Here is a 21,906-nt window from a genome sequence, read left to right on the forward strand (position 1 = left end):
GGCAGCCATCAACACTCGCTCCAGACTAAAATTTTCTCTCATTTGTTGCCAGAATGAATTTGACAAGCATCCATCAATAACTCTAAGTCGCGTAGCTTCCTCATCATTAAATGTATTAAATGTGCAGTGTTTGAGTGCATCAAGTCTCTCCATAAATTGATCAATGGTTTCTGCAACTTTTTGGCGTTCTTGACTGAAAATGTATATTTAGTTATCAATGCTTGGTACTAGATTCAACTTTTGATTCCGCATTTCTTTAATCTGACAATATGTCTTTTCTTTGTCAGTTCACACATTTTTTTTTACTTCTTTCACACCATTACCAGCAAGATTTTTTATATACTTGATAATATTTTTGTTATCAGTCTATTCAAGTGCCTCAATAAAGCCATCAAGTGTCTCTATCCACGCAGATCTGTGGCCAATATTTAGTTTTTTGGCAGTATCGAAAGGTGGTGGTGATTTTAGGAACACAGCAGCGCTGCAGACTAGTTTGGAAATTACTCACAGCGTCGGTGGTTCCTTGTGACTTGCTGTTTCCAATTCATCTGTGAGTCCTTGCAGCATGGTGGCCTCCGCATCCTCTTTAATGAAAGCTGGAAAGTAGACTTTCTTTGCAGTCATCTGAACAATCTTACTATTCTGAAAGTCGGTCTCGGCTATTTATTCTTCGAAGTCCTATGAAGTTGTTTTAATCCCCATTTGGCAACTTTGTAAATGACCCACTTTGGGTATGGACCGCTCCTTAAGCACAACCTGAGCACTTTTCCTTGAGCCGGAGTATGATGACTATCTTTAGCATACTCAGTAAGTCATTTATATCTTTTCTAAATGTCAGTTGGCATTTTCTAACACCTGGTTGATCTCCACCTTGCAGAAGTTCTGTTTGCAGCTTTACTTTACAAGTTATGAGTATCAGCAGTTGTGCTATGCACACCGGGTTGATTACGCTTTCAGCATTCGGACTCCTTACAATATACAACTTTAACTTGCTTGGTAATGCAGTACCTTTATTTATTGCCTGCCCAGCAGGTTCTAGACCATCACCATGTAAATACCTTACAACGCTTCCATTGTGTTCATTTGCTTTACAGCCTATGCACTTTGACTCCGCATTCATGAAGTTTGTCTTCCGTTCTTCAACCGCGACACACGTGGCACGCATGAGCAGTTTGCTTGCACTACTGCAAACTCTCTGGGAGAGCACAGTAATTCTTTGGTTTCTAATCCAGTTGCCATTTGTAGCATATTCCCACCCTGGCTACCCTCCAATAAGCATGCAACACATGGAGCTTAGTATCACACGTCTTTATTCTGCTGCGTATATTTGGGAACTCGACATTCCAAAACAAGATTTCATGGCATTGTGCTCTGACACCTATATCACAGCTCTATGGAGTCCGTTAGGAGCCAAATCGGTTTCCGTCATATAATATCACAAGACACTACACAATCTTCTCCAGGACTTGAGAGAGGATCACATACTGACATGTCTGTTCCAAACATAAATTATAGGGACATTGTAGATTCAAAGTATATGAAATGACTGCATGTACGTATTTCTAGTAGGAAAGAAAGGTGTGTGCCAAGAAGCATGCATGAAGATCTATGTTCATAGAATAACAAATTCCCTGTCATCACATTTCAACCAAAAAGAAAAATATTTTCTGTTGTGGCACTACATAAATGTGTAAATGTAAATGTGTGTGTCTTGTAAAGCGCACTGCTACCCGGAGGCGTCCTGGCGCTATAGACAGCTGGGCAACCCGTCCTGGCTTTCCCTGTGAGATGTTCCCTCCTGGGTATCTCCAAGGTGAAAACAGGCATCCCCGGCTTTTGTGGGGGGCCGTTGTGGAGAGGATCTAATGCCCAGAGTTTCCGAGTGTAATCCCTGGTTAGAGTAGGCATCGAGGCGAGAATTATCGAGTCCGCTGACCCTGGTTCACGACCCTGCCGCGTCTGGAATTGAACCCTGGTCCCGGCCCGTCCTCTGCTTCCGGGTCTGCCGCCTCTAACCAGTGAGCCACACCACTCCTCATAAGGGCTTGTGTATATGCGATCTGCTTGCGTTTTAACAAGCTGTAGTCTCTTATATTTACATTGGCATATTTTTTGTAGTATCTCAATCAATAGTTACTCCAAAGCATCGGCCTAATGAAAGAATATATAAATTAAAAAAGTACAGTCATTGTTTTTTTCAATTTCTTGTTTTAATTGTTTCCGATACTACACAGCATCTGCTAAAAGCATTTATTTTTGCTGATGCTGCGCAGTGTGGGGGAAACACTGGCAAAACCAATAGGTTGAAAAGGCGAAACCTTAGAATTTGAGATGCCATTGTCAACCATAACTATAGAAATCATACACCGGCATGCTCAATATGTATTTGCAAAGAATAAAGGAAAGAAACGGTGTGGGAAGTGGGGTTGGGGACAGGAGTCGCCACGACTTGAAGTCTAGGTTTAACCGTTTTATTCGGTTTGACAGTACTTATTAGGTCTCAGGGGTGTAAATAACACAATGTCCAGCAAGGCACAAAACACAAGCTTGAGCTCTCTCCTCTGGCGAACTTCCGGGGTCTTCGGTTCCCCTCTTTGCTTTACCCGGGGTGGTCGCTGGTCCGGACGGAAGCTCGGGAAAAAGGAAAAGAGACAGCCGCGTTAGGGTTGGGGCCGATATGTAACGTGTGGGAGGGGGGCAGGGAAGTGAGGGATCACCAGGATACTACCACCATCTATAGCAGCCTTTTTAGTGTAGGCGAACAGCAGTGCACGGCGATAGTGACCACCCTCAGGCTACCCCGTCCCACCCCGTGATTTAAACAATCCCCGAAAACGCCCTTGTACCTTGTGGAGCCACACTTCTCCCCTGGAAGTGTGGCAGGGTCGGCTCGTGGTAACGTTGGCCTCCTGGCTTGTTGAGTCTCTGTTCCAGGGGTCCCAGTAGCGGTTCTTCGGCACTTCCTTCTTCTTCGTCCTTGGCGTTCTCCTCGTGCGTCGGCTGGTGTCCGAGAGGTTCTGCGCCGACAATCCGAGACGGGGCTTCCTTAAACGCCCCCGGCTCGTCCGATTGGATAGCTGCAGATGATGTTCGTTCACCTGATTGGTCGACTGTTGGAGATGCCGGGGAACACACCCCCAGCGTCACGGAAGGCAGATGCAGTGACGGGGTCAACGAAGGTAGAGTCGGGGAAACCCAGGAAACGTCCAAAGGATCCTGCGGACAGGGTGGAAAGGAAGAAATGTTAGCAGGTGCACCCCGTCCGTCCGAGTCAGGGAGCTCATCCAAGTCAGGGAGCTCGACTTCGTGACAAACGGGTAAGCACAAGAAACAGAATTGCAGGGGAGTTAAATTTGCTATTGTCCTTTAAAAATATGTTAGACAGAAGGGCCGATTGTAGTCGTGCTCATTTTCTTTCCCACAGAAGATTGCTTCTGGTCTAATCCCAAATTTACCAGGTAGGGAAACACATCCAGTTTCTGCCCATACTTTTAATCTGCCTAAAAACTGGAGCAAAAAAATGCTCCGGCAATGGGCTGGAAATCGGGACTCGTGTGCAGCTGTGGACCTGGTATTTTTGGGTCCTGATTGTGCATCATTCTGGACCCAAAAACTCGACATGGCCAGAAACAAGGCGGAGATATGCCAGTCAAAATCAGATACTGCTGGGCCAGGTTGCTCCACTCTTCAGTTACTGCAATCTCAGAATGGGGCTCCAAAACCATGTGCTAACTATTATGAATATGTGACCCTCAGATCTGTGAAATAAGGCCACTAAGGAAAATATTGGGAGTGTGGTCGACTATGTCCAGTTGTAATAGAAGATATTAAAAGGTGGACTAGCACAACACAGATCTTATTTTAATAATTCCAACAGAAACAAGAGACAAAGCTCTATCTAAATGTTCACAAATTAGGGGACCGGTCTTATTTGCATCCGAAATACCTCTGTGCTGCGTGTTGGATTTTGAGCAGTTAATGTACGACTTTCACAAAAAAACCTGAAGCAAGGCAAGTGTTCGAAGTGTGGGCTCTCTGTTTCTGGGATGCCAAATATCCACCTGCCTGCCATACGGTGATATCACCAGTCTAGTGCGATTGGGGGGGGGGGGGGGGCGGAGAGTATGGGAAAGGAGATTTTGGACTCTAATCGGATTAGCATCTTGGGGTACCCAAAAATAATCACTGAAATTCAACAATTTAGGCTCTAATCGGATTAGCATCTTGGGGTACCCAAAAATAATCACTGAAATTCAACAATTTAGGCTCACACGCAAATATATACATCAGTTGTATCTTTTGCTGTACAATAATAATCCAACCTCTGCCCTAGATGTGGACAGTCACAGGCTGATTTTTTTCACATGGTCTGGAACTGTTCACGTATACAGCCTACTGATCATTTTTTGAGAATTTGATGGAAGAAGTAGGAGGTAGAGTAAAACCTCTGTACTATTTAGCATGTTTGTTGGGATGAGAGCTCTAAAACAATCAAAGGATCTAAGCACATTCATAGACTTGGATTTATTGTTGAGAAAAATGAACATGGCGATGGAGTTGGTGAGTGAGGTGATGAGGTACTGGGTTTTCTCGGAACCGATACTACTACGATAACCCAGCGGTGTCAGGGCAACACCCAAAGACCCCGGATTCCCCTGTCTTGGCAAACGGAGACACGGGATACTTCTCGATGATGTCAAAGACCAACGTTTAATGGTTGCAACCAGGGACAGAGGTCTACGAAGTACACACGGGTAGTTCGACAGAGACTGCACCATCTCAATGAACAAAACTCGGTCTTTTATGCCGAAAATTACGCTTCTGGCAACATCACAATTTACATTCGGTGCATACAAAACTAGCCAATGAACAAGTAGCATTTCAAAAAGTAGCGAATCACAACAGTCAAAGTTAATCCCACTTTCTGTTGTCCAGCCCACCAAAACGATCCCACACATGCTAGTTTCCTGTTCGATCAGGCCGGACAAACCCATCAGAAAACCTTCAACCCAGATCGATGAACATGTCGTAAAGGAAAGGCAGAAACAGATGGAAAGGAGATAGAGGAGTGGGAACGGTGGGGCCATAAAATCGGACCACGTCCTGTTCTTTGATCTTTATCAGTGCAGCTGCTGAACAAGGAACTGGCTCAGCAGGATTCGCCCCAGGCGAGGAGTCAATTCGGCCAGGTCAACCAGAAGTCAGCTAAGGCGTACGTGTCAAGGACTCGTTCGGCCACAATCATAGGGCCTATGTTAGGGCAACCATACAAGATGGCTGCCACATACAAAATGGAACCCGAGGGTACAAACTAAATCCTTAAATGCAGAGTGTTCTCCTATATCGACTCATACGAAAACACTCAGACACACTAGACTCGTCATTTGCGGCCTGCTGACACCAAGATCGTCCATTTCCGACAATCTTTACAAGTCGGGTTTCGTAACTATTGAACCCATTTCGGAATCACGGAACCACAGACCCTCCTTTTGCCCTATCGTAGGCAATAAACCCAGACCCATTTTAATCTGAATCCGGATCTATATTCATCAAGTCATCGATATGCTCTTGTAGCATCATCTTATTACTATGCATCTCTCTCCGGACAGGCTTCCGTACGCACAAAGTAGCACAAAGGCCAAAAATAGCCGGAGCAAACTGCACACAGAGACAGAACATGAACAGAATCGCTAAGACCATCCCAATGACCATCAAAATCTTCCAACCCCAAGTGGATATCAATCCCCATAACCATCCCATCAAAGACCAATCCCCTTTGTCCAGATGGACAGAATCGGAGATTTTGTGCAATATGGAAATGGCCTGGAAGACTGACGGAGCGTTGTCTGGAATAAAAACGCAGCAGCTCGATTTGAATCAATCTACAAACTCCCCCTCGATCTGCAAGAATAACGTCTAGGGCAACTCTATTCTGAAGTGTCATGAGTCTATCCGACTGGAGCTCAGCAGACAGGTTACCAAGGGCACCGGCAGTCTCAACTATGGTGGACTCAACCACTCTCGTAAGCTGACGAATATTCCTACTGTTAGCCATAGGTCCCCAGAACGGCAGAAAACCCTTAAAGAAATCACCCAATTCTTGTCCTGCAGTGTCTTCTTGGCTAAAGACACCTCTAGTAATTCTCATTTTGTGATAATCTGCCGCAGCTGTAAACGTGGGGAGGTAACAGAAAGGAAACAAAACATGTGCCCGAAAAGTCATGGGGCAACCATGTGTATGCTTTGTCATAGCAAACAAAGTAGGTACCCTTAGCAGCTAAGAATGCTGGGGAAGACTGAGACGGAAACACGTAAGTCTCAGCGCAAACGCTCTTTCCTAACTGAGCTTTCGGATTCTTACCGTTGCCCTGCAAACAATAGTAACCCTTATGGGGCACTATCCAGATCGGTAGAGGACTTTTCGCACGCTGGTTAATACTCAGACTTACTCCATATCCATTTACGCTCCAACCACTATATGGTTGCCTCTCGTCTTTCGGAATAGTCTCTACTGCATCAGTCCCTTTAATCATGTCGACTATGCCTCTAGCTATAGGACTATTCTTCGGATTATCTCTCGGTGAACGTAAGGGGTCAACACTGTGGGCATATATGAACATGGTTCTGTAAGCTCGGATCGAACCATTCAAACTAAAGGGCAAGACCAAATAAGGAATTCCTTTATCAGTTGTATGAAGCATCAAACCACAGATCCAGCAGTTCCTTGTATTGATCACTAACTGATGCTGGTGCAAAAGCTGTATGAAGGAATTATTAGCGAATTCCTTACGTCTAACTACCTCATATTCAGGCAAAGGGTGGAAAAAAATGAGAGGAAATAGTAGGTGAAGGTGTAGGTTGCACAGTGGAATTAAACGTCATTTTAAAAACAAATGCTACGTAACCAATTATAAAAATCACAAAACTCAGTAGTAAAAGTATGCATGGTATCAAAAAACATTTCTTCGACATTATTTTGCAAATGCGTTTTCTAAAAGTCAGTGTCTGCACAGGTCTCTCCAACTCAAAGAAATCCATCCTAAACTAAAGGTGCTGCCCGCGGTGGTTGGTTGATTCTGCTTGGGAGTGCCTCTGCTGCACCCAGGAAGGCTGCCTCGGACCAACAGAACCCAAGACCTAGTGTCTCAGGCTTACACTCCCAAGACTGGTAGCAACCCCGACCCTAGCAGCAAGAACCGGATGGCAGCTCAGAAAAACAAAAATACGTAGATCCTTGGCGGAGAGTTAACCTGCAAACATTAAAAAAATCAACTTTATTAATTTTATTTGTCCTTAGTTCTCGATCTCATATTGTATCTATCTCTTCCAGGTAACTCTTGATCGACAAACAAAAGATGAGGCTCGGTAGTGTCCAACCGCTCTGTAGGAGGTATTGATGCTTGCAAAAGACGATCACTTTCCAACTCTGAATTAGTCCCAATCAAACGAGCATCACTGAACGTAACACATTTCGGGACTGTCTCGGTCTCAGAATCTGCGAGACCATCCTGAACCCACTTATCATACGGCAAAGGTAAGGGTGCTTTCTTCGTGTGGGAACCATGTATCCAATGGCGTTTCCCACTAACTCGCACCGCAGATCTCGTCGACAACAGGACTTGGTAGGGTCCAATCCAACGGGGCTGCTTGTTCTTCGTACGGTGGAAATTCCTCACAAAGATCCAAGAGCCAGGTTCGATTGCGTGGCCTGGATCTTCTGTAGCTTGCGGAAGAGAATTATATACCTGTTGGCGTAAAACACTCATTTTAGTTGTCAATTCACGCAAGTAATCAAGCAAAACAGGGTATTCAAGGTCACTAAATCTCGTTGGTCTTGGTACGCCCCAAATATTCGCCGGGCGACCCAACACAACCTCATACGGACTCAAACCCATTCGTGAATGCACAGTCATTCGGGTGGACAAAAGTGCTAATGGCAAAGCATCTGGCCATTGTAAACCAGTGCTCTCTTGAATTTTGGCCAACTTTAGTTTCAAAGTGCCATTATAGCACTCGACTAAACCAGCTGATTGGGGATGATTTGCAGCATGTAATTTCTGCCTAATTCCAAGACCGACACACACTCTCTTCATCACTCGACCCACAAACTCACTTCCGTTATCACTCCAAATGATTCTCGGCAATCCAAACGTAGGGAAGAATTCTTTTATCAAAGCTTTGGCAGTGGACAAAGCAGTGTTGTCCTTAAGGGGGTAAGCTTCTACCCATCTAGAAAAAGAGCAAACAACCACTAACACATACTTTAAGTTGTTGCATCTTTCCATATGGATAAAATCTAGCTGCAAAGCCTCGAACGGATACGTAGGAGGAGCAAAATGACCAGCTGGTGTTGGAGTTCCCTTGCCAGGATTATGCATCAAACACACCATACAATTCTTAACCAAATTCTCTGCACATCTGGGTATTCCTACATTCTGCCAAACCGGAGCCAACAACTTGCAAATCCCTTTCACACTAATGTTTGCCAATCCATGTGCCATTGTAACAACTGGAAGCACATACGCGTTTGGCAGCAACCATCTTTGATGTTCGGACAAATCAGTCCAACAACCATTCGAATCCAACCTACCCTTACTCTCTCTCCATTCATCCAACTCTTTCTCCGAAGCCTCACTCTGGATAATCTTCACGCTCTCAATAGTGTCTTCGCACATGCTTTTCTCTGGAACCCATCTCGCTGGTCCCACAACATACATTCGACTCGTCACATTCCTAGCAGTTTCTTTCGCAACCTCATCCGCAAACGCATTACCACGACCAACGTCATCCGTAATCTTTCTATGGGCACTACATTTTACAATCGCTATTTGCAAAGGTAGCGTAAGAGATTCAAGAAGTTCATTCACCAGCTGCCCATGCTGGATTTTCGTCCCATGTGATGTAAAAAATCCATGTTCACGCCACAATCGTCCAAAGCTATGAGCCACTCCGAATGCATACTGACTGTCAGTATATACATTCACTCTTTTCCCTTTCGCCAACACACATGCTCTCGTAAGTGCAATCAATTCCGCCGCTTGAGCAGAATTGTGCGGGACACGTGCAGCTTCGACAACTGTATGTAAAGTCGTCACGGCATACGCTGCAGTGGTATCGCCATTTGGTAATTTAAAACACGAGCCGTCAACCCATAAGGCATCATTACAATCAGGAAGAGGAGTATCTCTCAGATCTATCATCCCTTTCGTCTCTTCTTCAGTTCTCAAGAAACAATCGTGTTGCTCTTCCTTATCATCGTCTGTCTCAAGCGAAATCGGCAACAATGTAGCCGGATTTAGGGTATTGCACCTCTTGATGTGCACATGACTCGCTAACAATGTAAGCTCATACCCTGACAACCGAGCACTAGTCAAGTGCTGTGTCTTCGTCCGATTCAACAAGGTATCCACTGCATGTGGAACCATAACCACGAACGTATTGTCCATAACCAAACCAGCAGATTGTCGAATCGAAACAGCCGCTGCTGCAGTTGCTCTCAAGCAACTCGGCAACGCTCTGGCCACAGGATCTAAAGTTGACGAAAAGTACGCACATGGGCGTTGCTTCCCGCCAAATTGTTGGGTCAAAACTGACAATGCACATCCTTCTCTTTCATGGACATACAATGTGAAAGGCTTGCTGTAGTCGGGAGTTCCCAACACAGGAGCCGAACACAACGCATTACGTAGTTCAGAGAAACTCTTTTGGCATTCCTCAGTCCAAGGAATCGGAGTTGGAGTATCCTTAACCGTAAGAGCTATCAAAGGTTTCGCTAAAAGGGAAAAATTTGGGATCCACTGTCTACAGTACGACGTAATACCCAAAAACGCACGTACCTCTCTCTGTGTCGTAGGGACACTCATTCTCGCAATAGTCTGGATTCTTTCTGGGGTCAGTTTCCTTCCCTCCTTCGATAAGAGGTGACCTAAGTAGGTAACTTCTTGGCGACAAAATTGCAGTTTGGAAAGAGAAACTTTGTGATGGCAATCGGATAAATGAGACAACAAGGACACAGTGGCATCCTTACATATGTCTTCAGTATCGGCAGCGACCAACAAATCAACATACTGGATAAGGGCCGCACCTTCAGGTAAGGCCAACAAGTCAAGTTGCGTCTTCAGAGCTTGACTGTAAATTGATGGACTCTCACAATAGCCTTGAGGAGCACGCTTAAAGCGGAAACTTTGTCCTCCTAAAGAGAATCCAAAGATATCTCTACTCTCTATGGCAATCGGGATGCTGAAGAAAGCATTCTTCAAGTCGATCACCGAAAACCAGATAGCAGAAGCTGGAATCAATGTCAGTAACGCAGTAATGTCGGGTACAACAGGGAATTGCAGAACAACGATCTTGTTCACTTCACGAAGGTCGATAACAAACCTATATACAGGAGGCTGTGAAGAATCAGTTCTCTTTAGGACAGGCAAAACCGGACTATTGCACACATTACCTCGAGTCTCTTCAATAACGCCCTTGTCAATCAGATCATAAATGATCGCTAAAAGCGCTTGTTCACCATCACTTGAAATACGATATTGCGGAATGCGTGGTAACTGAGCATTCGCTTTCAACGTCACAACATATGGGGGAATGTTTAACAGGCCCACATCATTTGGACCCGTAGCCCACAATGAATCTGGTAAAGAAGACCATTCAGGTGGAAGACAATCTTTCGAGACATATATCGGAGAAATCACATTCTCACTTAAGGTAAGATGTACTCCTGACGGAGAACAGTACAAAGTCGCATACAATCTCTTCAACAAGTCAAGGCCTAGTAAGTTCTCATTACAACCTGTAGTCAAAAGAAGGGGTGCTTCAAACCTACGAGGACCAACAGAAAGAGGCAATGGAACGGAAATCTGATTCATAACGGGGGCGCCAGAAAAACCTATAGAAACATTATTAAAGCCAGACAAAGGTGCGCCAGAGAGTTTAGAATGCATAATAGAACTCTTCGTAGCTCCAGTGTCTAGCAAAAAAGGCTCTAACACACCTGATGCAATCACTTCCACGTATGGTCCACTCTGATCTACCGGAACTGAGACAACTCCCTCTCTTTGTCCATGGCTGTCCTAACAATCATTACCTTGCTCTCCATCGCCTTCAGCATAGTAATCATCTACGTAGTACTGTGTAGACCTACCAGAAGAATTCTGTTGATCGAAACTCTTCATTGAAGTCTGCGGAGGCAAAGGGCGTGTGTTCTGTCCGCGACCTCTACCTCTAGGCGCTTGTTGAGCACCTCTACCTCTAACACCAGGAGCACTATTAGCACGTTGCAACAAAACCGGACAACTGTTCTTATAATGGCCTTCTTCTCTACAATATGCACACTGATTAGGCCCATACTGAATACGCTGTTGTTGAGGAGTCTCGTCTCTTTGCGAGTTCCTCGAATACTGTTGAGGCTGCTGATAGTCGCGCTGATTATTAACACGAGGTGGATAAGCTTGTTGTAGAAGAACCTTAGTCTTCAATTCCTTAGTCTTCTTATCCGCTTTCTCTAACTCATCCTTACGCCTATTCTCGTAGAACTGAGCCGTAGCAAGAATTTGTGCCGATGTAGAAACAGGCCAAGAACTCTCGGAATCCTTCAACTTAGTACACAACTCAGGAAGAAGATTGTGCACGAATTTATCAACAAACAATCTCTGGCCACCTTCAGTAGCCATATCCTGACCACTATGATCAGCAAAAGTTTCCTCGAAACACGAGAAAAAGTCTGAAACAGACTCTTCTTTCTTCTGCTTACAGGCTGACAATTTGTCCCAATTAACACGGACTTCAGGCATTAAAGTCTTCATGAGAGTAATAATCCTACCAGGAAGTTCAGTAATAACATCTTCAGGCTTAGCACCTCCAACTTGTCTATCATTTGCTGCAGCGAGATTCACCCACGAATCGCCCAATGCATTATCATGATCTGTATGTCGAATGACATTCCAGATGGACTGTGGAACAACATTCCCAAAGAGCATATCTATATCCGCCAAATTCATATCGCACGAACTCACAGTTTGTGCAAGTTCTTTATAATATCCAGCAGGATTCTTTCGTGGATCTGGTAAAGTCTGCTTAAGCGCTAGAACTTCTGCACGCTTCCATGGTACATGAACCCACACACGCTGAAAGTGTGCTTGAACCGGTGGATTAGCAGCAGCATCAGCAGGTCTTGATACTGGAGGAACCTCTCGCATCGGATATTAACGCGCATGTCTCTTAACTGACGAATCTGGCTCAAACAGCCGTTCAGTAGGAACATCGCTACGGAGCAACAGTAACGTCGATACCGCTTTCTCAACATCGGGTAAACTCACAATCGTTCCTTTGGCAAACTCTGAACGCAATCGCGACAATTCTACAGGAACTCTACCCAATTCGTACATCCATTGTTCATTGAGAAATGCACACATAAGCTCAAAAACGTAACGCTGCTTTGGTGCTTCCCATTGTCGGAAAACATCCATAATACCTTCTAGATCATACTGGGACTTATACATCACCCATCTACGTGCCATATGGTCAAGGACCACTCGCTCATCTGTATCGGGCAATTGGCTACGCGATTGTCTACGCTCACTCACAGGAGACATACCCATTTGTCCCAAAATAGGAGTTAGAAAATTAGAAAAGGCAGCGGTCATCCGCTGTCTAGGAGAAGGAACAGCCGGAAGGACAAGAGGAGACGAAACAGTAGTAGTAGTATCCATCGTCGAAACAGACATAGGAACAGAAGTAGCAGGAAGAGGCATAGTGGGCAACCCTTGAAAAGGCTGCGCATAAGGAACAACAACCAACGAAGAAGCTGGCTGTGGAGAAATAACAGGGGGCAAAGCAACAGGGGCTTGCACGGCCACAACAGGCTGTGGTGGTGCCGTAGCATTCTGCACATAAGGTGGTGGTGAATTTAGCAAATGCGACATCAAAGGGTCTTTCACAAGATCCTTTTCGTCTTTCTGCTCTTTAGCTGACAAGACTGGGTAGCATCTGTCTACCGCTAACTTCCCCACTCTAAGCATCTGCTCACTGTCTTTCTCTTCTTCATCATTTCTGTATGCAACGGCGGCTTGCACCATTGACATACCTTTTCTATTCTTCTTCGCTAACTTAATTTCTTTCTGTTTGGCTTCCTTGCGCCATATGCGGAAAGAGTCAAACATCGCCGGCCGGGCTTTCTTCTTAAACAACCTCACTTCAAGATTATCTAAAACTTCTGTCTCAAAACTACCATAACGGGGCCACTGTAGGACACCGTCATTCTTCGTGTATCTAATCCAAACCTCATTATAACTAATAGGACCCACTCCATGCTTCACGTACAACTCGTATGTAGGAGTTTCGATAGGAGGAACCGGACTCTCAAAGTACCACAACTAAACAAATTCCTAAGACTGCTAAAACCAGGCATCTTGCTCACTAGTCTAGCTTCAAACAACAAGGGTAATCTAAAATCGATAAGCTCGTGAATACACAAATCCCTTGGCTTTGGGGCCTGCAGGTACCAAATCAAAGCTATCCACTTAAGGATTCAAAACAAACTAAGAACTAGGAGACGCTCCCTTTATACTTAACTGAGTTGTCGATGGCGTCACCAGAAGACCCGTCAATCGTCTCGCTCTACAAACGTCTAAGGCATCAAAACAGGGCGACAGTCAGAGCAGCAGTCCTTCGTAGCCGTCGGGACGCGGGAAACCTCGCAGCAAAGACCTTCGGAACCACGTCGACATACAGGGGTCGCTGAAGTGGCTGGCCAACCTCTGGAATTTTCACACGAAGCTCCTCACGAACCTCTGGCTTGGACCGGTACCGCTGAAGTCGCCCTACGTTGGGCGCCAAATGAGGTACTGGGTTTTATCGGAAACGATACTACTACGATAACCCAGCGGTGTCAGGACAACACCCAAAGACCCCGGATTCCCCTGTCTTGGCAAACGGAGACACAGGATACTTCTCGATGACGTCAAAGACCAAAGTTTAATGGTTGCAACCAGGGACAGAGGTCTACGAAGTACACACGGGTAGTTCGACAGAGATTGCACAATCTCAATGAACAAAACTCTGTCTTTTATGCTGAAAATTACGCTTCTGGCAACATCACAATTTACATTCGGTGCATACAAAACTAGCCAATGAACAAGTAGCATTTCAAAAAGTAGCGAATCACAACAGTCAAAGTTAATCCCACTTTCTGTTGTCCAGCCCACCAAAACGATCGCACACATGCTAGTTTCCTGTTCGATCAGGCCGGACAAACCCATCATAAAACCTTCAACCCAGATCGATGAACATGTCGTAAAGGAAAGGCAGAAACAGATGGAAAGGAGATAGAGGAGTGGGAACGGTGGGCCATAAAATCGGACCACGTCCTGTTCTTTGATCTTTATCAGTGCAGCTGCTGAACAAGGAACTGGCTCAGCAGGATTCCCCCCAGGCGAGAAGTCAATTCGGCCAGGTCAACTAGAAGTCAGCTAAGGCGTACGTGTCAAGGACTCGTTCGGCCACAATCATAGGGCCTATGTTAGGGCAACCATACAAGATGGCTGCCACATACAAAATGGAACCCGAGGGTTCAAGCTAATTCCTCAAATGCAGAGTGTTCTCCTATATCGATTCATACGAAAACACTCAGACACGCTAGACTCGTCATTTGCGGTCTGCTGACACCAAGACCGTCCATTTCCGACAATCTTTACAAGTTGGGTTTCGGAACTATCTAACCCATTTCGGAATCATGGAACCACAGAGAGTAGCACAGGCGAGCAAGCTAAGGCTGTAAGATTACGAAAATGAATAATTGTAGAATTGGGCCCTTTGTAAGAAGCCAGTGGATGAAGGGCTAGACTTCAGTTGGTGGCCAGTTGGGAGGAATTATTGGTGGCCGCGGAGGTCAAATCAGATGATATACCTCGGTAGATTGTCTTTCTGGTGTACACGCTAATATAGTGTGCACGTTTTTATAAATGTGTCAATTTTGGGTGACAAATTATTTTGACCACTAATAGTTTTTATGATGGATTTGAGTTGTAAATGCTGAAATTATAACATTGCTCTTAAAACGATTTAAATATGACAGTTGGAAGTGTATTTATTCATGTGTTTTAGTTGTGTAACATGCTTATGGAGACACCATTTTATTAATATGGATGCTGTTCTGGAGTCCTGTTAAAATTGCTACTGCTCGTTACCCCGTCCTCATGTCTCTCTGCCTGTCTTTTCGTCCCGTAACATGGAGACACTGTGACGTGACTAGTTATTTTCCTTAGAGTGCATCTTTTGTGAATAGAATAGATTTTTCTTCTAGGCCCTTCCGATGTAGCTTCCTGGTGGTCCTTTTAGAAAACACTGGTGTATGGGTCATTGTCTAAACAAATGTAACCTCTTGGATTGTGCATCTTGGGACAGCAACAACATAGAAGCTGCTGGAGACTTACTTAAGTGTGTTAGTCCTATGTGGTTTATTCTTCCGTGTCAAACTCTAATTTATCTAAACTGTGTTATCACTAGTCATACCACTGTGAGTGTGCAGATTTTACTTATTAATTATGCAGGAGAGGTGTATAAAAACACCTGTTTCGGTGGTGAGCCAGAGACTTTTTGAGTTCCTCTGTGACTCTGTCTGATTTGCTAGATGACTTTCCTAGTCCTTCCCAGGCACTGTAGATTTGTTCTGAGACTTTCTCTAGAGATTATGCCTACTGTTTTATGTTACTGTATTAATTTTGGTATTCATTTGAGACTTCTAATTATTCTGATTTCTGATTGTGTGTTCTGCATTTATGGCTTCATGACCTCTAACAATTATTCTGTACTACTTGATTTTTGAGATTCTGTAATAAAACCCTTTGACCTTTCCCTGATCTAGAACTCAATTATTGAGTGGTCAATGTTACTTAATTTATTACTCTGCTAATTGACGTGGGGTCTGATGTTGAGAAGGGTGGTCTCTTATGGCAAGATCAAGGGTGATAAAGCAGAACTACTGATGGGGAATTTCAGAGAGATCACATTTTGGGGTACATTAAAATTTAGGGTTCAAGGTTCTGCTTTCACAATAGAGGTGCTGTCTACTAATGAAATCCGTCCGGGGTCACTTAACCGATGGATTGCAACAGATGTATGGAGGTCCCAGTTGTGGTCTGGACCAAAGTGATGCAGATTAAATAGGCCGCTGATGACATATAATGTATATACATAGGAATGGGGTAAAGAGATTTGCTCCTGGACTCTGTAGCTCTGAGTGTGGGAGGGCAGGAGAAATCTAGTTGTTTTTATGTATGTATTTATTTATTTGAAAGGTTTTACATAAAGATTATGCTCCTTTGAACCATGTTCATAACATATGCTGGAAAAGTTATGATTATTTAGAATGGCTGGTACACAGTATTTTCTTATGTATACTGGTAATGGCATGGATGAGTTAATTTTAAAAATAATAAAGAGCAATATATAAAAAAAAAGAAGCGATCCTCTGTGGTTAAGAAATCCAGCACAGATGCAATCCCGTACAGATTAGGTAAAATACAATTTATCGGGATTTGTATCGAGGGTGTTTTATGGTTACATATGAATTAGTAGCTTCTGGCTAGTTCATGTATTTACTGAAGATTTTTTAACTGTTTTAACTGTTTGTACAGTGCTTATATGATTGCTACTTCAAATCGAATAAAGAAAAATGTGATTGATTGAAGTAAAATACAAGAAAATGATTGAGAAAACTCGTCCAGTGGGTAGGAAGCAGAAGCAAGGGATACTGCAACACAAAAGCATGAAAGCGAGACCAGGCAGCATTGCCCAGGCCTACAAGCACAAAGGTAGCTAGCTAGTTCTCGAGGGCGCATTTTCATGATTGCTGCCAACACATCATAGTCTGGAAATCCGAGGACAAAAGTCAAAGCTCACAATGTTGTAACACCTGCCCAACATGGGGACCGCAAACTCCGCCCAATCTAGGACAGTGCAAGCTGTCTGAGGCAAAACAGGCAACAGAATGGGACACGGGCTACCTAGAGATGCCAGTTGTGCAGTTGGCACTGTAGGAAATCCTAGCCGACTTAAAATAAAGCAGATAATATAATAGGTAACAATCACGGAGAAGGTGTGGGATTATCGACAGATGGAAAAGGCTAGCAAATACGGAAGAAGCCAGAAATAGCAAACCGGAATCGGGATGTGCCAGGCAAATCGGCAAAGTGACATGGTTTAGGAAATCCTCCAGGGAGACAATTCATAGAACAGAGGCATGTGAAGAGAGATATTTAAAGTGTTTTAAAAACGTTCTACATTTAGTGCGGTTCAGCTGCATCCAGAGCAGCTCATACAGGGGCGTCGGGAACCCCCGACTTTGGCAGCTACAGCGGGGGTGGGGCACTTTGTAGGCCTCTCTGTCTCTTGTATGCAACTGGGCGGACAAAATCTCATTATTAACACAGTGGAGGAATTCAGTGTCAATAAAAGAGCATGCAGGGGCAAGGAAAACAAAAGATGGAAAATCGAAAAGAGAAAGAAGGATGACCTATTGAATAGAAGGAAGGGTGAAGGGAAGAATGGAGGGTTGAGTAGGCGGATGAATGTGTGGGTAGATGGATGAAAGGGTGAAATAATAAGTGAAAGGATAGGTGGATAGATAAGTATCAGGATGGCCCGGTGGATGGATCAGTGAATCAATGGATAAATGGATGGATTGGTGAAAGGATGGTAGAATAAAGGGATGGATGGATGGATGGATGGATGGATGGATGGATGGATGGATGAGTAGGTTAAAGGATGAACAAATGGATGGCAGAGTGGATAGATGAGTTGAAGGTTGGCAGCATGAATGGATGGCAGAGTGAATGGAAGGGTGATGATGGATGGCAGGGAGAATGGATAGAAGGATGAATGGCAAAGTGGATGGATGGATCAATGGATGGATATATGGAATGGGGAAAGATTGACTGATGCCTGAGAACTGAATGGATGTAAGAATGTCAAGGTGAAATCGTGGATATCAGTGAGTGGATGGAAGGGTGAAAGGATGAATGGATCGATGTCTAGTTAGAAGAGACAGGGGAGCTCTTCTAGGGAGGGGCCGTCTCACTTGCTTTGTTTGCTTTTTGACACCAGAGTTTTTATTTCAAAGTGAGGGGTTACTTTAATTTCCTGGTTACACCCTTGAGTTCATAGCATATAAGCTCTCCAGCTCAGGCCTGTGATTCGTCTCCCTTATATTACAATGGTTGGAATGCAATGCACTGCCTGGATGAAAACCCGGAGTGGAGCAAAAAATTGGACTGTTTCCCACATTCTGAAGGTAGACCTGCAGGTTGCATGCAGGTACCGATGTAGGGTGTGGTTTCCCCCACCACAGTTTGTTAGAAGCGTAGTTATGAGAAATTGCCAAGCACCTACACCCAGCGCAATGTGGGTGCGGACCTGACATGGGCAACGTTTCGCTTTTTGCTTCTGAGGTAATACTCATTGTAGAGTAAAGGAGAAATGTATCAAGGTAAGTTAACTACACCACAGTGACATTGATCTATTTTTCAAATATTATCTTAGGAGCTTTTTTGTTTTAATACATTTTCTTGTTGAATGTAAATGTGTTTGTATTTATATAGCGCACTTCTACCCTGAGTTCTCGTAGCGCTGTATTCATACCGCTGTGGAACCCTTCTGGGCTTTCCTGTGAGATGTCCACTCCTGGGCACCCCCAAGGTGAAGCCAGGCATCCAAGCGCTGCTGAGGCCATGGCTTTTCATACGCTTTTGATAGAAAATATTTTTATCGCAGTTTTTCTGTTGATCCAGTAATTTGTATCTTAAATAATTGTACGCTAACCTGGCTTAGATTTGTTTTGTACAGGCCTCGAGTAGTCTGTTACACTAACTGGTGCCGCCCGGTTTTGTAACCTTCTATTTCCAGGATCAGTGATTATGATATTACATTTGAAGGAAATATTTTATTTGTATTTTTTCTTTAACATTTACCCTGTAGCTGCTGCTGCTGATCGTCCTCTGAAGCTTCTGTCTGATGTATCCCAAGCTGTGAAAGGAATAGCTACCGTATCCTGGGTGGACTGTGGGTATGTTAACAGTTTAATTTAGTTCCCTTTTTTGTTTCTCGTGTTGCATTAAGTGATGATACTGTACTGTCACACATGTCTGGCTCTACTCTGTGACGAGGAAGGCACCAAAAAGAACTTGGATATTGCAACAACCTATCTCCTATTATAGTAGGACCCGGGGGATGGGGGGGGGGGCAGGGACGCTGGATCTGTGTCCGATTCCCAGGAGAGCCACTTAACTTTGTAAACGAATAATATTCAGATGTGTCTGTGCAAATTTGTCTAGTGGGTATGCTGAAAAACTGGCTTGAATCAGGCCATCTTGGACTTCGATTGGACACCACTGTTCTAGAGAAAATAGATTTATATCATTTCATAAAGTCAAATGTGTTCTGATGATTGCATTGTTAACTTCCCCCTGCAGATATATGGGGCAGGAGTCACCCCAAAACACCTCGCTATTCCCACAGCGGATGGATGGCACTTGCTATACTAGCCTCCCTCATCAGAGGAATTACCCTAAAGCTATAATTCGCAACCATGCCGTATCACATGACCAATATGTCTCGTCCAGTTAAGAGTGGTTTCCCCCGCGGTAGAGGCGCCTCGGTGCGTGGTGGACAGAGCTGCTGTGTGAGAGCTACATTCAGCATCAGGGAGGCCTCACGGAGAATGGGGATGACACAGATGAGGAGAGTCTTGCTTCCATAAAGGTGACGAAAGTCAAGTTGATCAGTGGCGAGGCAAGGGTGCCATGCCCATGAGCCCCCATGCAAGCAAGTGAAGTGTCCGTCCCCCCCCTGTTGTGTTTACTTGGGAGGAACGACCTTACCATTCCTCATTGTCAATGTGTAGAGATGGGGTGGGCAAGTCTCATTCTCAGTGCGTGCCTGTTGACTGAGATGGTTCCTATGCTCAAGACTACGATTGGATTCTGGTTTGTGAGATGGGTGGAGGCTCTCACCCACATGGTACAAATGATGTATCTTCGGGTACAAATGATCTATCTTCTGGGGGCGAGCATACTACCGACAGTTCACTGATTCGGGATGACGGTAGTGGTAGGTTGAACGAGGAGTTATCGGAGGTGGACAAAGAATTTCAGACCACTAGTGATACCAATGTTGATTTAGATGATCCAGTTGTTGATGATCTTACGACTCGGGGCTTCAGTTCAAATGACGAACCTACTGTGAGCAGATTTGGGAGAGTGGTTAAACCACCAGCTAAGTTACACGACTTTGCATGATTAGCGGTTGGTCTCATTCCTTTTCCCAGTGTCTCACTGGTTGGTTCCACACAGTCCTGCTTTGTTTTTATTGATAAGGAGATCTGTTGTGTTTACTTGTTTCTGTACAATGTAATGTACCAGCACGCGCCTCGTGCTGGAAGGGTTATGACGTCCGTGTGTTCTTGGTTGGAACGCTGGCAAGGGGAATGACAGTTGGGTGGTGACAGTTACTGCAAGGGCTCTTGGCAGTAGGACGTACCTTGGTGTCAGTGTGCTGTATGAATAAAGCCTTTTCAACTTACCTGTTGTACGGATCATCTTTACACCCCCCCATTCAGTATGGTGGTTAAAGACATATAATTGGGATGCAGTCGACCCATAATGCCACATTCCTGCAACAGTACCACAGCATCTGTTCCCCTCGACACCCTGGTCAAGCTAGGGACTAAGCAGTAATTCTGGTGCAGCAACAGGCGGGAAATGAGCACAGCAATACATAAAGCAGTGCTTAATTTGTAATATAGTGAGTGCCGGTGCCCAAAGCACTGCCCAAAATACAGCGCAGGTGCTATTTATTGAATGTCCCCATGTTTAATACTACCTCTGCGTATTCTATTCCTGTATGCACCCCATGCACTTTTTAATCCACTTTCAGACACTCCCTGATTCTTTATCTCTATACAGGCAGCTGCTTTCTCTCTTGTTGACAGAGTGTCAGTCTTCTTTTCCTTCTTTCCTGTTTGTGTGTTTCCCCTCTTTCAGCATGTCTGATGAGGAAAAATAAGTGCCGGAGGCCCACCGACCACAGAAATTTCTGCCGGTGGCCGCCACCGGCTCAAGTTAAGTACTGCATAAAGATCTGCATTGCGCAGCTGTCAGTGTGCGCCAGCAGATACTGCTCCCCTCGCTCTCTCTGCACTAATGGCCCGCGCGCTCTACAGCTCATCTGCTTTGTAATGTCTGTCCCCGTGGAATACAGAGGCTCTGAAGCTGGCTCCAGTGCCTGCCGGGGCCTGTGCTTTGCTCTCTGTGCATCCTCCCCTCTCAACAGGAAGCCTTCGGACAGACACTCTCACCAATAAAGAAAATATGAGCAGGCTGATTTTAAAAATGCAGGCGGCTCTTAAAAATAACAGCTGCAGGGCGAGCCGGCCTCCCCATTCCTCTGTGCCCTGGTCTGTTGCACCGTAGATGCCGGCGCCCTTGAAGTTGATGTGCGAGGAAGGTGAGGTAGAAAGTGAGGAGGATGAAGCACCAGGAGGAGAGATGGGAGACGGAGACAGGGGATCACTGACAGAATATCGACAGTCAGAATATCGAGCTACAGAAATATACATGCAAGAATATCGATGTCCAGAATATCGAAGTCCTATGTACAATATGGTAAGTACAAAAATATTGAGGAAAAATATATCGTTGTCAAAAATATATATTTTTTTATGTTAAAAAATAATGTAAAGTAAATAATACATATAATTTAAAGAAACCTAGTTGAAAATATTTTAAAATGTTCAAAAATTATAACTAATACATACAATGTAAAAATAAATTAAACATATACATATAAAATATAATCTATATACTTAATAATCATAATGTTTGCAATAACGTATACATTGTTAAAAATTAT

The 21,906-nt window shown here is 44.4% G+C and overlaps 1 protein-coding gene across 1 annotated transcript in view; it reads left to right on the forward strand.

The window, feature by feature from the left end:
- PDIA5 (protein disulfide isomerase family A member 5) overlaps positions 1-21,906 on the forward strand; it is a 1,005,467-nt gene that overhangs the window by 121,168 nt on the left and 862,393 nt on the right. Inside the window, exon 3 of the mRNA XM_086957073.1 lies at positions 18,976-19,063. Within this exon, the coding sequence (XP_086813199.1) occupies positions 18,976-19,063 (88 nt within the window). The remainder of the gene's footprint in view (positions 1-18,975; positions 19,064-21,906) is intronic.

Source organism: Lissotriton vulgaris, chromosome 2_1, assembly GCF_964263255.1.
Source record: "Lissotriton vulgaris chromosome 2_1, aLisVul1.2, whole genome shotgun sequence".
Lineage (NCBI taxonomy): Eukaryota > Metazoa > Chordata > Amphibia > Caudata > Salamandridae > Lissotriton > Lissotriton vulgaris.